Genomic DNA, 12002 nt, shown 5'->3' on the forward strand with positions numbered 1-12002 from the left:
TTAAATAAATTATGTGAATGAATTATTAATCTAGAACAAAACAACCCACCTCATTGTATCCCTCTCCTCCATTTACAGCTAAATTTTTTTCTTCGCTGCAAAAAGTAATCATCCCTTTTTACTTTATTGTCAAATTTATAATAAGTACAATTATTTCATTCTTTTAGTATATTGTGTTTTCTTTTTTGCAAAAATATGAAATCTTACATGATTTGATTTATTTATTATCAAAAATATTTCAAAAATGCTATGGATGATGACATATTTATCCAATTTTATTTTATTTTATTTTTTATTTTTTTTCGGTAGTGTGAGATTCACATATGAAATAAATCTAAGCCATTAAAATTTTAGATAATTTTGAATTTTTATGTCTGGGTCCGTAGCATTACTCAAAATATTTTAATTGTGAAGTTTAAGGATATTGGGTGACCCTCAAGCAAAAAAAATTAAAATTATTTTGATTGTGAGTATTATGAATTTTAAATAAAATTATAGTATTAAAAAATAAAAATTACAGTATAAAAAATTATGAAAGGGCAATTTTTATTTTGAAAGTCTCAAATTAGCTTGAGTGGCCTCTGTACATCATGAAATCCGATGAGCTAGTCATGAATCTTTTGTATCAAAAAATTCTGGTTTTATGCACTCAATGTACTTTCAGCTTTATGGTGTTGTAAAGATCTCAAAATAGATGGATTTCGAGGTAAAATGGTGATTAGAAAACATTAGGAATTTTGTTAACATGTGTTATTGGGATGCATATTAAGAATTTTAAAAAGATTTTGCATGAATGTGAATGCAATAATAAAAAAAGTTAGAAAAATGTTAACAAATGCTCCATGAATATTGTTAAATGTTGAAAAATATGTAGAAGTTCTCTAAAAACATAAATTAAATCGAATAAAGAACAAAAATTTGGGATAGAGAAGATTGCATGACAAGCCACACCCCCACCAGACAACAATAGTCATTAAATTTGGGAGAGAATTAGGCCATTACGACTACATACAGCTGTGCCATTTACAAGCAATAAAATGAGAACACCTTGAATTCCTGGTTAGCCTTCGGTCATATTATCATATTTGTCGATGGTTCAATGCATTGGGGTGGCTGAGTTAGTCACAGTTAGTTTAGAGAGAGTCCAGAGATTTTGAGCGAGTGTTCTAACCGTATTTGGAAGTGACAGTTTTTTTATTTTTATTTTTTAGGGTTCTTTTTTCAGCTATAAGTAGGTGATTGGAGGAGTGAGAATAATAGCTTACAGAAACTTGAATAGATCCCATTGATTGAGAGAAAAGGGAAGAGAAGCTTGAATACACAAGAAAGCTCTCTCTCTCTCTCTCCCCCCCTCTCTCTCTGGTGCTATTATGCTACTCTTTTGTGGGATTTGTTTTTCTATCTACATGTGTTAACAGCATATTGTTGTTGTCTTCAACTAGCAATTTTATGCTAGTATAATTGGAATATGGATTGTTTTATTATTGGGGAAAAAAGCTATAAAGAAAGAAACACTAGAAGTAGAGGGGAGAGAGAGAGAGAGGGTGTAGATAGCATGGTTGCAACCTTGTCTGCTTGGCCCTGGGAGATATTGGGCCCATTCAAGGTAAATGGAAGCTGCTATATGACCTATCTATCTTTCTATGCCTTCATTCCTTCTGTGTTCATTTTCATTCCCATGATTATTTCATCCCCTCCCCCAACCAAAAATAAAAATAAAAATAAAAATAAAAATCCAATTTGCTGTTGCTTATTGATATTAGTTCTTAATGATATGAGATTAGATTTTGCTCTCATTTTGTTTTTTGTTTTTTGTTTTTGTTGCAGTATCTGATATATGGAGCCGTCTTTGCAAAAGTCATATATTCAAGAATGCAAGAGGATAATATCATGAAGGATACATGGTGTCTCCATATTCTAATTATATGTGTACTCAGAGCTTTGATGTATCAGCTATGGACTTCTTACAGTAACACGCTCTTCCTTACCGATAATCGCCGGATTCTACAAGAAGGTGTCGATTTCAAGCAGATTGACAAGGAATGGGACTGGTAAGTGTTTTTCTTGTTTTCATGATTTTTAAAATGTTTTTCTTCTTCTTCTTCTTAAATTAAATGTAATGTAATTAGCTGATTATATATTTCTTTTCAATTTTGTAAAGGGACAATTTCATAATTCTTCAAGCTCTAATGGGATCCATGGCCTGTTACATCTTCCCAGCCCTTTCCAATCTTCCATTGTGGGAATCAAGAAGCTTTATTGCTGCTATGCTACTCCACATAGGTGTTTCAGAGCCCCTATACTACTGGCTACATAAATGTTTCCATGCAAAATATCTTTTCACCCATTACCATTCACTCCACCATTCATCTCCAGTACCCCAACCTTTTACTGGTGAGTCAATACCTTTCCTGCCCATTTAATTTGAGTCTTGTTAGCAATTACAGTTGAAGCACAAGAAAAATGTCAAAAATATATATATACAAGATATTTTTTTTTTTTATCAATTTCAAAAAACTTTTTTACAAGATATATATACAAGATATTTTTTTTTATTAATTTCACCCGCTTGAATGATGGGTCAATATTACTCACCTCCCTCATGATTGGTTATTGCAAATCAATGAACCAATCATGGAGATGTGAGACTCTCCGCGAATAAATTATTTATTGTCACATGCAGAATAAATTTGTTCACACTAAATACACAATACAGACTTTTCTATTGGTTGCTTGATGAGGTGGTTCCACCTCCAACACCAAAATCAATCAATAAGTATCAAGTGTAAGGTTCACACATTTGTATAGCGGTGAACAAATTTGCACTCTTGTTGGCACCCAATAATATTTCCTCTCCATTTATCTATTATTTATTTGTCACTATTTTTATGTTTATTTTGTAATGAGTTGGTTGCAGCTGGAAGTGGCACATTTTTGGAGCATCTGATATTGAGTGGTGTAATTGGGATACCAGTGTTTGGGAGTTGTGTGATTGGATATGGATCAATAGGCATGATCTATGGCTATGTATTGATCTTTGATTTTCTGCGATGTTTGGGTCATTGCAATGTGGAAATTGTTCCCTATCAGTTGTTTGACAGACTTCCCTTCCTCAAATATCTTCTCTATACCCCTACGTAAGTAATATTAATCATCACTGCATGCAACATTCATACCATCACTCAAATGTACATACATACATACATACATACATACATACATACATACCTAGTTGTATTCTTCATCAACAGGACATGTACATCTATGCATGAATCAACTACCAAATTCTCTACTGCACAGTTTTATTTTATAATTCAACTATTAAACAAAAATTGGTCACAAAATCAAAAAGGAGTATTTATGAGTTGTGAGGCCCACAACACAATGCTGTGACTATTTTTAGTTTGATTTTTGTGTTGTTAGCATTAGTCTTCAATTTATGTTATACAACATCTTATTTTTGTAGGGAAGGTCTAATTAATGACATTATGTGCTTCTAAAGTTTTGTTTTTGCTCACACGAAATATGTAACTCTTGATTTCTCAAGGCAACGGTCATGCAGAGCTTTTGAAGTGTTAAATTAGTGCTCATACTTAAAAAAAGTCCAATCAATAGATATCATATCTAGATCTCTCCTTCAAAATATCATTCCGACTAACACTAACAAACTAACATCTTTTATTAAACTTATCCAAAAATTATCAAATTCAACAAACAGCCAAAATACATTAAAGGAAATATCTTACCCTAGTTTTTTTAACCTTATATCTTCTTTTTTTATACATAATTTTAAATTGTTTGGGTTTTTCTTTGCCTTTAATAAAATATTTTTAGTTTTGTTTTTAATAAAGAAAATACTTTTTGAATTCTTCTAAGCTAGACGAACTAGAAAAACTGGAGATTTTTTTTAATGACTAAAGACTTTTTTTTGAGCTATTGCCAAACATAGCCTTAATTGGAATTTCTTTTGATTTGATTTAGTTAGTATATGTAATTCTGAATCATTGATGATAATTCTATTTCATAAATCTCTCTCTTAGTCATTTTTTATAGGTGGTTTATATATGTAAACATACTTATCATATATATGAAAGAGATTTACCAAATAACTTGCTAGTAAAACCCCATTTCATCTTCATGCTTGTTCAAATTTCAAAATTTAACTTTACAAAGTTTAAAAGAGTGAGTGGTTGGAGTCTAAATGTAAAACTATACTTTTCCTATTTCCCTTCTACCCCTAAATAAATAAAAATGGTTCCCTAAAACAGAAAAATATCTGAAGGAGTCCCCTTTTGAGTTGCACAAAGGTTTCGTTTGGAAAGTGGGTTGATTTTTTTGACTTTTTTTGACTATTTTAGCGTGAGGCTAAAAAGCTTGGTTTGAGAAGAATTTTTGACTTTTTTGACTTTTTTGTGAGAGAAAGAATGTAATGATTATGTGTTAGATGTGATATTTTATCTTATTAAGTTAAAAAGTTTATTTTATTTTTTGTGACTATTTTAACCAAAAAAATTCTCAAACCCAACTTCCCAGGCCAAGTTGTTTCCTTTCTTTGAGATGCACACGATCAAAGATTTTTTGGAGCCATTAATTACTCATTTAACTTTTGTACAAAGGATAGTTGTAAAAAGCCACCTGCATTACACCTAACAATAATGGACATTAAAGAATAACCTTTTACTCAACACTTGTTGATATTGTCTAAATTCCATAATCTAATAATACAACAAAGTAAAGAATTTTCTTTTGAAACACACCCAAGTTGTTGCCCTGTAAATGAATAGTATAAAAATAAAATTAAAAAATTATGATGCATTAGTTACATCTTATATGTATGCATGTATACTTGTCGCCACCAAAAGCCACCTAAAATTTAAAGTATTTAATATTTTACAATACATTACAAATCAGTTTAAATGAGAGCAACAAAATTTATATTCATTACAGTGGCGTCCCGTAGTTTTATTCTCCACAACGTGACGTAAGCATTCAGTATTATCCATTGCAAAACCTCACTCAAGCTCTAGAACACCAAAGAAAAGAAAACCACCACCCAACCCCAACCCCATGGCAGACCCTCTCACTACCAACTCTCTCTGCCATTTGTTTCCAATAAAAATTAAAGATCAATTGAAGCTGAAAAAACAAAACATTGATCACTGTCACTGATGAGTTTTATGCCATTATTATGGGTTGGGTTTGGTGGAGATTTTGTGCAAGTGATTTTTTTTTTTTTTTTTTTTTGATCGGCAAAAAGAAGACTTTATTGATGGAAAAAACACTTTACATCAATAAAGAGGAACTTGGAGTTATAAGAAGCTCCAACCTCCTAGTTGGAGCTTTAAGCATGTTCTGTCACCCAATAATGCCCATTTAAGTCTAAATTTTTGGAACCACATTCTCTCCAGCATTGTACTTAATTTCCAAGCATCACCTTTCAGTTCTCTTTTCCTAGCTACTTCATCTGCAGACAAAGCCCTTACTTCAGCCACTAAATCAAGTGCATGAACTTCGTTCTCTGTAGCTTTAAGCTTGTTCTCCACATTTCCAAACACCTCATTATTCCACCTCTTCAAAGCTAATTTTAACCTTTTGAATTTGACTAAACATCTGAATCCAGCCCAACCCATCACATTTAGAGCAACCCATGTTTGTTCCACAAATGACAAGAATTTTGGATGCATAAACCAAGTACTTATAAACCTGAATGGTCTAGGCCCCCAATCCCTCTCATCCTCTATCAAAACAATAGGGCAATGGTCAGAAACCAGTCTAGGTAAACCCCAAAGCTTGAAATTGAATGTCTGCACCCATTCTGGATTTAATAAGAATCTGTCAAGCCTGCTCCATCTATCACCCTCTTGTGAATGACACCAAGTAAACTTCATTCTACACATAGGTGGATCAAAGACCTCTAATTGTTCTATCATTTCATTGAACTCCCTCATCCCCTTATCCCTCCTAGAACACCCTTTTCTTTCAGAAATGCTTTTAATCTCATTAAAATCACCCCCCAAGCACCATGGATCCAAGAATTGTGATTTAAGATTCACAAGAATGTCCCACATCCTTTTCCTTCATACAGGATCATTTGGCCCATAAACATTAACAATTACACAATTAAAAGAAAACAAGATCGAACCTGCCAGGAGAATAAAATTGCGATTGCAACAGCAGTTCTTGAACTGAAAAACTTCAGGGTTCCAGATACAGAGAAGCCCACCAGCAGACCCTATTGAATCAACTGACACAAACTCCATTTTTTCCCCAGTCCAAAGAGATTGCACCAGCTCTAAATTAACCACCTCTTTTTTGGTCTCTTGCAAGAGAGCCATATCTATCTTCCTCTCCTTAAGCACCTGCTTGATTTTCCTACATTTACCAGTTCTACCTAACCCCCTAACATTCCAAGATAAAAGCTTCATTTAACAAAAAGCACTCCTAAATCTCCTAGAAGAAGTCAATTAACTGACTACTCCCTTTCCCTTTTTGTTCACCTTATCCATATCCATGGACTCCAATTCCATAAGCTTGCTCGCAACCTCCTCCTCTTTGCCTTCACAATTGAGCCCGAGTTCTCGCCCTAGCTGTAGAGTTGCTTCGGCCTCATTGAGTAGCAATCTACCACGACTAGAATCACTTGCCCTAGACAGCGAAATAGCAGCCACTGCAGACCTAAGAATTGCTTCTTTCTTGACTTGTGCTGCTGAACCAATTTGGTTATGAAGCTCAAGGCCTCCTTTCTTGTTCCAGACTCTCCTTTTCATACCTTTACTCTTATGTTTCCTGTAGGTTTTGTTAACCTGGGATGAGAGTTTTGAACATTCCCTAGACTTGCCCAAACCCACTCCACTACCTGACTCAATTTGTAATTGGTGTTGAGCCGTAATCCCACATATAGGCTGAAAATAATTCTCAACATTAGTTGGACTTTCTGCACATCTAGAATCACCAAGGCCTTGGGCCTGATTAAATTTATTCTCCCCATATTGGGCTTGGGCTTTGCCCAACACCACCTCAAGGTTTAGACCAGCCCCATAACCAACAGAACTACTCATACTTCTAATGAAAGCAGGCGTGCATAATACATTATTGACATTTGCATGACCTCTACTCACACCTTGCATAGAGCCCACCAAATTGACTTCAGGGCTGACCTTACGTGCTCCACATGCCACCTCCAGCATACTAACTGTCACCACAGAAACACTTTGTCCACTGTTTAGCTTTCCATCATCCATTGACACAGAACGCTCTCCTACAGCCACAACAGCCCTATGATCACCAACTCCTACCTTGGTAGCCTCATCGTCCCCCTGCACCACCGGCAAGTTGCCCCGAATTGAGTCGGAAGCCTCATCAGTAGCCTCCTTGTTTGAACTCTGACTGGCTCTTTCCGGTTGGGACGATCGACAGCTGCATTGTTGCACTACTACCTTAGATATAACAATCTGTTCCTCACAGATCTTGACCGGGTATAAAACTCCTTTGCAATCTAAGAAAATGGACGCGTTAATAGATTCCATACAGGATGTAGTTATCCTTACCTTACCACATTGCAGGTTTTTTAACCTCAAAGTGTCATCATCTACCTCAATCACCTGCCCCCACTGCCTCCCTATATTATTGAAAGTGTTGAAGCACCATAAATTAGGAGGCACCCCATAACAGCTTAGCTACACACTTCTTTCTTGATCCAAGAGCATGCCTTGTTTCCAAACTTTGACTGAGTCACTCCACTCCTTAATCCAACCTTTCATTCTATTAATTTCCTGTTGCATCATCCTTACTGATTTGAAGGAGAGTATAACATCTCTACCCCCACCTATTGTAAATTTAGCCTCCCCCAAACCCCTGATCAACAATTCCTTCTTAAAATCAGCTACAGAGCAAGTGGCCTTCAACCTGGCTACTACACTCTCATATAACCATCCATTTCCTTCTTCCAGTGCCCTGACAGTTATGGTTGGTTTGGACGTGGACCCACCTTCTCGAAGGACCTGCGCATAAGATCTACTCCCTCTATGTGGCCCTGGAACGACAATAGATTTACCTCTCCCTTCTCTACCAACATTTGGATGTGCTGACTTATGGTTCACAACCTCCTCCTTCCCAAATTGGGCCATCTTGACCTTTAGGGCTTTATCATCACACCACATCCCATCTATTTTTTGAATCGCCATGGTTGCTGCCACTAAACAGTCATATCGAACAAAGCCAAACCTGGTACGAGATATTTTTCTTCTCTTGAAGGAGATGAAGACCTCCCTTACAACTCCAAAACTAGAGTATAGAGAATGTAACCTCCTCGGATCCATCGAGTCAGGGATGTCATCCACGAAGATGGTATGGACAGCAGACTGAACCCTCTATCCCTCTGAGCCTTGCCTTCCATGTCTACGAACAACTGGTCTCTAACCTCCTAATTCTCTCTCTCTTTGTCTCTCCATCTCTTCAAATGTAATGGAGTGTAAAGGGATGAATACCAAGTGATGTTGTTGTTGTAGAATAGAGGGGATGAAATCAGAGGTAAGTGGAGAGGTGGTGGAGGTCGCAGTGGTCGGTGATGGAGGAGCTGCTGCTGCTGCTGGACTGAGAAAGGATTGATATGGATTAGATTTAGAGATGCCCGCCCATGGGATGGAACTTGGAAGCAGCGGGAGAGAGAGAGAGAGAGAAATGGGAATGAATGAGCTAGCTAGCTAGCTAGCTGATTAGATTAGATGTGAAGAGATGTAAAATTTTTGAAAATTCAACAAAACAATTACTATTATGTGGCTTTTTTGATTGATTGGGTATCCATCCGTAAATAGTATTTGTTTGGGTATCTAATACGGGACGCCTGTTTATAACTTATGATTCTCATTCTGGAACTAAAACATTTATTGATCTTGAGATTTTATAATTCCTTACTATTTTGTCTTTAAAACTAAAACTAAAACTAATTCTAATTCATTCATCAATTTGACAGATACCACAGCCTACACCATACAGAGACGGGCACTAATTATTGCCTTTTTATGCCTCTCTATGATGCATTGGGCAATACCCTCAATAGCAAATCATGGGACCTGCACAAAACGTTACTTTTAAATTCAGGTATCTCCCTCTCCAAACAAAGAATATCCTAATAATTCCTTTCTGCTTAATCATATCATATCGTATATATTTATTGTCTTTACCAAATGCGTACTGATTTAACACGTAATTGTTCACCGTACATGAATTTGTGTGTGCCAATTCACCCTAAAAACAAAAATGAAAAAAAAAAAAAAAAAAAGGTTGATAATAAGCGGGACCATATACTGATTTCAAAAAAAATTTGGTGTATCACATGGTTTTAGTCATTCTTGTACCTAAGGTGGGATTAATGACGATAACCTGGAAATGCTTTTTTATACTACTGTCAAAAAAAAAGCGAGACACAAAAAATTTCACGAATGAAATGAGATGACCCCTTCTCTCTTCTGTAAAATTTTGTTTGAGAATTGTTATGATTAATTAAATAAGAAAATAAGACAAGAAAAGCTAGCACAGCATTTTTGTTTCTGGATAAATAAAATAATGGTCATCCCCCATTGAATGCAGGTAAAAACTGGAGGGTACCTGATTTTGTATTCTTGGCACATGTGGTGGATATAACAGCTTCCCTACACAGCCAGTTTGTATTCCGGTCATTCGCGTCGAAGCCGTTCAGGACCAGGATCTTCTTGCTCCCAATTTGGCCGCTTGCATTTACAGTGATGCTGGTGATGTGGGCTAAGTCTAAGCCCTTCTCGGTCTCATTCTACAACCTCAGAGGCCGCTTGCACCACACTTGGGCTGTACCTCGCTTTGGTTTTCAGGTCTTTCTCTCTACTTTTTAATGTTTATTGTTTCTTCAACTCACACTGCTCTTGCCATTTTTTATGCATTTATAATCAACTAGGTTCTCAATTTGATGATTATCTTGACTTCTTTTTTCTTTTCTCTTTTCAAATTTTTTTTGAATATATATATATGCAGTATTTCTTGCCATTTGCTAGAGAGGGCATCAATAAGCACATAGAGGAAGCAATTCTCAGGGCCGATAGGTTGGGTGTTAAAGTCCTTACCCTTGCTGCATTGAATAAGGTTGCTCTCTCTCTCTCTCTCTCTCTATCTCTCACATACCCACCCACCCGTAAATTACTGTCTTGTCCTTTTGGGGGTACCGGGGAACACAAAAAAACAAGGAATTTTTTTCCCATTGTACCAAATAATGAGGAAAAGTATTTTTACCCCCAAGTAACCATACCACATTTCAGCTAGTGAAATTCATGATTCCAATGTTCAATTTTCTCATGTACTTCAAATTAAACTTGCATGAGGTACCCACCTACCATATCCAACTATACATAAATTTAAACATTGCACTTGTTCAATAAGCAATCAATTTGATAAGATGTTTGTATGAAATTATCTATAATCAACTATATTAATTACAAAAAAAAAAATGTCTAAATGTAGAATGAAGCTCTCAATGGGGGTGGAATGTTGTTTGTGAACAAGCATCCAAACCTTAAAGTTCGAGTTGTCCATGGAAACACTTTAACTGCAGCTGTAACTCTCAATCAAATCCCTAAGGATGTGGACGAGGTGTTTTTAACAGGAGCTACTTCAAAACTCGGAAGAGCAATTGCCCTTTACCTTTGCAGACGGAGAGTACGAGTGATTGTAAGTATTGTCAATTTGTCATCTAATTGATTTTTTTTTTTTTTGTTTTGAAGTTTTGGTTTCTAAAGGGTTGAAGCATAGTGTAGATGTTAACCCTTTCAATTGAGAGATTTGAGAAGATACAGAAGGAAGCCCCAATTGAGTTTCAAAAATACTTAGTCCAAGTGACAAAGCATCAAGCAGCCAAGAATTGTAAGGTATATATAATATAATATAATATACACATTAAGTTATTCAAAACATTAATTAGCTTTGATACGGAGCTCAATTGATCGAATGTGAAATAAGCTTGGCTAATAAATTTCTTAAAATCCTATCTATTCATATATTTACATTTATTGTATTCAATTCTAAGTGTAGTTTCTATGTTGTAAAGATATGCATTGGAATGTGTTGAATTTTGTTGTTTACCATGATAGACTTGGGTAGTTGGTAAGTGGATAACACCAAGAGAGCAAAGTTGGGCCCCAGCTGGAACACACTTTCACCAATTTGTGGTCCCACCAATATTGCCCTTCAGAAGAGACTGCACTTACAGTGATCTTGCAGCCATGAAGTTTCCTGATGATGTACGTGGGCTTGGATATTGTGAGGTATATATATACCCTCCCCCAATCTTCCTTTGTTTCATGTTTTTATCACAATAATATTATATTTTCACTTCTTTTTTTTTTAAAAAAAAAAAAAAATTGTTGGGGAACAAACAAACAGTATACGATGGAGAGAGGAGTAGTCCATGCTTGCCATGCAGGTGGTGTGATTCATCTGTTAGAAGGTTGGAGTCATCACGAAGTCGGAGAGATCGATGTGGACCGAATCGATTTGGTGTGGAGGGCTGCACTCAAACACGGTCTAACTCCAGTCTCAAGTTTCGCAAAACCCAAAGAATTGTAACAAATTAAGTGAAGACACCAATTAATGCATTTGGTTGCAACATCCTCATTACCTTTTATGTTTTTCTATTGTTTTTTGTTTCTTTTTTAAATGTTAAACTATTGCTTCTTTTTATAGTGTTTGAAATTTTGGTTTTATAACAATTCCAAACTACTAAACCACATAATGTCATATATGTATTTGATTTTGTTATATTGGTGTCAGTAAGCCTTCAACGCCTGAACCGCATAACCATCCAGAAGAGCAAATATGTAGATAAGAGGACTCCATCTAAGCCCAATAGCACTAGCTTTATTTGGACCATCAAATAGCGCTAGTTGTTGGTGACAATAGTTGAGTGTTTTTATGTTGTTTTGTTGAGATTTCTATTGTCATGTAAGTGTTTTAATATAAATAAGTGCTAAGGTGGAAGG

General features: G+C 35.7%; 1 protein-coding gene across 1 annotated transcript; it reads left to right on the forward strand.

The window, feature by feature from the left end:
• The first annotated feature begins 1258 nt into the window (after positions 1 to 1258).
• On the forward strand, positions 1259 to 11747 carry LOC114284711 (very-long-chain aldehyde decarbonylase CER3-like). The gene is made up of 11 exons (XM_028227659.2): positions 1259 to 1606; positions 1828 to 2051; positions 2162 to 2394; positions 2918 to 3137; positions 8972 to 9099; positions 9589 to 9845; positions 10006 to 10113; positions 10489 to 10695; positions 10782 to 10892; positions 11115 to 11288; positions 11407 to 11747. Exons 1-11 carry the CDS (start codon positions 1469 to 1471, stop codon positions 11587 to 11589), a joined length of 1983 nt encoding a protein of 660 aa, XP_028083460.2. The 5' UTR covers positions 1259 to 1468; the 3' UTR covers positions 11590 to 11747.
• Positions 11748 to 12002: the final 255 nt, after the last annotated feature.

Source organism: Camellia sinensis, chromosome 12, assembly GCF_055761805.1.
Source record: "Camellia sinensis isolate YWXY chromosome 12, ASM5576180v1, whole genome shotgun sequence".
NCBI classification, from domain to species: domain Eukaryota; kingdom Viridiplantae; phylum Streptophyta; class Magnoliopsida; order Ericales; family Theaceae; genus Camellia; species Camellia sinensis.